This window comes from Hibiscus syriacus, unplaced genomic scaffold (assembly GCF_006381635.1).
Source record: "Hibiscus syriacus cultivar Baekdansim isolate YM2019G1 unplaced genomic scaffold, ASM638163v2 tig00110828_pilon, whole genome shotgun sequence".
In the NCBI taxonomy this organism is placed as follows: domain Eukaryota; kingdom Viridiplantae; phylum Streptophyta; class Magnoliopsida; order Malvales; family Malvaceae; genus Hibiscus; species Hibiscus syriacus.
Genome location: NW_024062880.1, coordinates 973574 through 979089, shown reverse-complemented (window position 1 = coordinate 979089; position 5516 = coordinate 973574). Strand labels below are relative to the sequence as shown.

Genomic DNA, 5516 nt, shown 5'->3' with positions numbered 1-5516 from the left:
GTTAATGAGTTTATGCAATCTAACTTTGTTGATTGCTTATCTAGGGAATTGGACAAATTTGGTGAAGAGAACAGGGAGTTCGAAAAAACGTTTTCAATTTATTAAATAAATTCAAACAAGTTAATTACTCCATCTAAGACTAAGTTATTACATTCTATTGTGCAGGCTTCTCAAATCTAGTTAAAAGAATTATTGAAACATTTGTAGTATGCATTCTTGGGCGAGAATGAGACCTTGCCGATAATAATTTTGATTAAATTGTCAAAGGAGAAATATGAGGCCCTTTTGACTATTCTTCGCATGCACAAAGAGGCAATTGAGTGGACGATTGCCGATATAAAATGCCTTAGTCCCTCGACTTGTATGAACAAAATTCATATTGAGGAAGGAGATAAACCAACACAACAAGCGCAATGAGGATTGAATCCGTCGATGATGGAAGTGGTAAAAAAGATATTCAAAAGCTTTTCGATTCTGATATGATTTACCCAATTTCAAATAGTAATTGGGTAAGTCCTATCCATATGGTGCCAAAGAAAGCAGAGAAGTTACGGTAATTAAGAACTCGGAAGGTGAGTTAGTTTCAACTAGAGTTTAGAGAGAATGGAGAGTATGCATCAATTACATGAAGTTAAACTCTTCAACTCGAGAAGATCATTTTCCTCTTCTATTTATAGACCAAATGATTGAACGTTTAGCAGGAGAAACTCATTATTGTTGACTTGATGAATTTTCAGGTTTCTTCCAAATTCCGATGACACTAGAAAATCAAGAAAAGATGACTTTTACATGCCCATTCGGAAAGTTCGCTTATTAATGAATGCCCTTCGGATTATATAATGTGCCTGCCACATTTCAAAGGTGTATGCTTAGCATATTCTCAGATTATGTGGAGAAAGGTATTGAGGTCTTTATGGACGATTTCACGACATACAATAACTCTTTCAACGAATGCCTTCTCTAACCAAAATATTGAAGCGATGCCTAGAATACAACATGGTTTTAAACTATGAAAAATGTTATTTTATGGTCGATAAGGGGTTGATTCTAGGCCATATCGTTTCTTCTTATGGAATTGCGGTGGACAAAGCCAAAACAAATATTAGACACTCACTCCCTACCCCACAACAGTAAGGGAAGTTTGATATTTTCTTGGTCATGCAGGCTTCTACCGTATGTTTATTAAAGATTTTTCGAATATAGCTCAAACACTATGCAATTTACTTCAAAAAGATCAAGTCTTCGACTTTAGTTCGGAATGCGAAGATTCATTTGATATATTGAAAGATAAACTCGTGTCGGCTATGATTGTGAAAGCACCGAATTGAGAATACCCCTTCGAGCTTATGTGTGATGCATCGAACACCAGTGTTGACGCCATTTTTGGTCAAAAGATCGATAAAGAGCCCTACATTATCGCTTATGCATCTTGGACTTTGTATTCGGTGCAGAAAAATTATTCTACGACAAAAAAAAAACGGTTTGCTATAATTTTTTTCCAGAAAAATTTATATTGTATTTGTTTGGAACTAAAATTGTAGTTTTTCTGATCATGCAACATTACCATATCTGATAAGCAAAAAGAAAGCAAAACCGAGACTTATACGATGGATCTTATTACTTCAAGAATTCGACTTGAAAATTAAAGATAAAAAGGAGGCGAAAACTTAGTTGCTTGGAAATTTGTGGAGTAATTTAGGGTCAATTTTATAATTAATTATTAATGATGACTGTTTGTGATGAAATGTGGTGTATTTATTAAAGCGGTAATAACGAAATAATCACCTCCTAAAATAATGACCCTATCTGATTTAAAGGTGTATCTAATAAATGTATAAATTTATAAAGAGGAGTGTCGGTAATAGTCAAAAAAATGAGTAATTTAAGTTGAGGAAAAATTAGTAGATGAATCCAGTTTATCGTTGTTCTAATTAATAAGATTTAATAGTTTCATTATTTTTAAAATAAATTTTTAATCATTTTATATGTAAATAAGAAGTAAATAATTATTTAAAAATTACTTTGAGGTTAAAATCACAGATAACGTAATAAATCGAATTCAATCAAATAATTTCTCTACGTGGAGTACGTGGAGGGATTGAAGACTTACCAACGATTTTCTTCGGAGAGACTATGCAATTCATCATATTTGATTTGTACATAAACCTGATGAGATTTTATGTGTTACTAAAACAATTATTATGATATATGATATATTTTACTAAAACTATTGTAATGGATGTTTGACCATTAAGGTAAGTTTTGCATGACCAGAGATCTCAACTCCTTGTTAAGGGGATCCTTTTTAATCGAGAGGTTTGTCCAGATTATAACATTGGTTACATGCAATTATATAATAAAACACCTCCTAACTAGTTGCACCTAACGAATTTTGAAATTAAACTAACAGCAACAACACACTTGATCATAATATGAAATTACTACGAAACCTTATCGGTGTACAGCTGAATTTTCATGTCTCATCGCACGTCTCCTTTAGTCAGAACAATGTCATCACTGGGTGTTTTTGACTTGCCTTTAACATGTTATTCTGCTTAGGATGGGGACTAGACTTGAATCCGACGAGTTTCGATTTGATTCGGTTTGATTGAGTTAGATTTTTTTTTTAAAATCGGATTAATCAGATTTTTCAGAAAATATATTCGGATTGGGTTTGAGTTTAGGTGAAAATTCCCGATCCGACTCAACCTGAAAAATTACCTTTTATGTTTAGAGATAATTATAATAATAATCCTATATATATAATTTTTTTTTCAATTAGATCTTAGTGCGTCTCAACGAAGAAGCTTAGAAAATGTACCAAAAATCTTTTCCAACCTTCTCCTTATTTATTAACTAACCAACCCCAAAAAAACGTAACAGATTAAACACAGAACGTTCAATTCCAACGGTGTTGGCTAAACCATATAGGGTAAAAGAAAAAGAGCCAAAAAAGAAAGAGGGTGAGAGAGAGAGAGCCGAGGAGGAGGGTGGCATGAATGGCGTGGCCGACGGTGGAGATGGAGGAGGTTACAGCTGCTAGTTATGGTTGCTCCATGTTCCGCCAAGAGAAGCCTACGCTTCAAATCCTAGCCTTCGAGGCCGCCAAAAACATGTCAGTTCTCGTTTCCTTGTATAAATCTCTGACCCACGACGAATTCCTCAAGCTACGCAACGGTCCCATGAAGTCCCCTGGCGTTGCGTTCTTGAACTCCACCGACGAAACTTATCTTCTCGGCCTTGCATGTAAAGAGAAGCTCGAGGATCTCAACCACATCGCCTCCGTGGTTTCACGTTTGAGTAAAAGATGCGTTGATGAAGAACTCAGCAGGTTCGAAACCGCTTACCAGAACATGAAACATGGAACCACCATTGATATCAGCAACCTCGATTTTAACTCCAAGAAGGCTGGGAAGATCATTGAGAAGATGGAGACATACGCAAGCGCAACGTCTTCGCTATACACCGCCATGGAAGACCTCAAGAAGTTGGAGTTATATGAGAAAAGAAAACAGAGATCGAGGACAAATGAGAAAATCTGTTTCCAAAGGAAACATGTTCGACATTTAAAACAGGTTTCCCTATGGAACAAAACATTCGATAAGATCGTTGCGCTAATGGCACGAATCATCTGCACTGTTTACGCGAGGATCTGCGTCGTTTTTGAACCCTTTGTTCCAAGCCTTCTCTCCACCACCACCGTCACCACAGCCAATTGTTTTTCCTTCAGGCGCCTCTACGTTTCACACCTAAAGGCTTTCCACATGAAAAAGAATAACAAGCAAAAAGCCTCGAAATCGAGTCCGATACTCTCTGGTGTCACCATGAACAACAAATCCTCCAACATTAAAACCAACGTAAACCAAAGGTTGATACAATCAGCTCCGCCGAACACAGTAGGAGCGGCAGGGCTCACCGCCCGTTACGCAAACATAATCGTCATGACGGAGACTTACTTCTATTCGACGGCGCTCATCACCGACGCAGCACGGAAGCACATGTTCGAGATTTTACCAGTAAACCTTAAACAAACGCTGAGAGGGAAGCTGAGAAGCCATTGGTACAAGGTTGAGCGTGAAGGGAAGGGGTTGGAAGAAGGGTGGAAAGAGGCGTTGGAGGAAATAATACGGTGGTTGGCTCCAGTAGCTCACGATACACTAATATGGCAGCAAGAGAGGAACTTGGAACAGCAAAAACTTGTTGCAAAGCCCACAGTTCTCTTGTTCCAGACGCTGCACTTCTCGGATTTGGAGAAAACGGAGGCAGCCATCGTGGAGTTATTGGTAGGGTTGAGTTGTATATATTGGTACGAGAATCGTCGGAGGTGAATGGTAAATCACGGCGACCGTAATTTAGTACTACGACAAGGAACGCAGCGTTAGTACGCGACAATGAAGACGATTATTGGCTTGCTTTGATTAGGGGGTTTAACTTATATTGATTGATTCATTTATAAATGTTAATTTCCAAGTGGGAAATAAGGAACCGAGGGCCTTCTATATGATTGTGTAGGAAGAGCAGTTATGCATCAATTTCACTTGTTCCCATTCATACAAACACTGGCTTTGCTGAGAATAGTTTGCTTAGCGTCTCTTTTTGGGTCAAAATCTTGCCCATAGTAAACAAAGGCCTTCAAACTTTGTGGGTTAAACTAACTTCCTTCATTAGATGCCCTAGTTTGTGAAGTCTCAAGGCCTGCCAAGTTAACTCGGGCGTCGGGCATTGTTCAATTCATTCACTTCTTACAACACTCAATATCTGATCAAGACGATCTAATCCGAATATCAAATGTTATAAATTTATTTCAAAACATATGTATTTTTTTACTTTTTAATTATTCAACATACATCATCAACGAAGTTACGAAGGTACAATAAATTTAAATTATATAAAAGTGGGCAAACAATCTAAGTACCATTTTGACCGATTCCATGATAAATTTAGCTTTTAATTGCATTTTAAACCCAAATACCATTTTGTAGAATAACAAACTTGTTTCAGAGTACGAACTAAACGATATTAGTGGTAAAAAAATTAAAGGAAGACAAAACAAAACAATAGATGTCCTCTTCCAAAATAAACAGGAAATCTTAAAACTTTTGGAGTTTTTCCTCTTGTGTTCTAAGACTTTATCTTGATTGAATCAAACCGATTTAAGACATACGTCTGATTTTGATGAATGAATATTTTAACGAATTTTCTCAAAATCTTATTTAAACAACATCATGCTTTTACACTTAAATCAAGCCCTTGTTACTAAACTTGTGGCGTCCTTTTAATGCAAAGCAGCAGCTGTATTTGACTCTGAAAATAAGTCAGAGATATACCAATCAGTATAATATAATATATGTGATGATCAAGCTGCGAAATTTCATCCCCATTTCTATACAGCTTGCGTACACACCAGGGAAGTAAACAAAATTATTTTTTATGCGAAATGGGACTCTACCCATCCATGTCAATCATTGACTTTAATCATCCAAAACTAAGACATTGATCATATTTTAATTTCACTG

General features: G+C 36.5%; 1 protein-coding gene across 1 annotated transcript; it reads left to right on the top strand.

Annotated features, from left to right (window-relative positions):
* The first annotated feature begins 2999 nt into the window (after positions 1–2999).
* LOC120142348 (protein PSK SIMULATOR 1-like) lies at positions 3000–4328 on the top strand. The gene has a single exon (XM_039157059.1). The coding sequence runs from the start codon at positions 3000–3002 to the stop codon at positions 4326–4328; it is 1329 nt and encodes a 442-aa protein (XP_039012990.1).
* The last annotated feature ends 1188 nt before the right edge of the window (positions 4329–5516 follow it).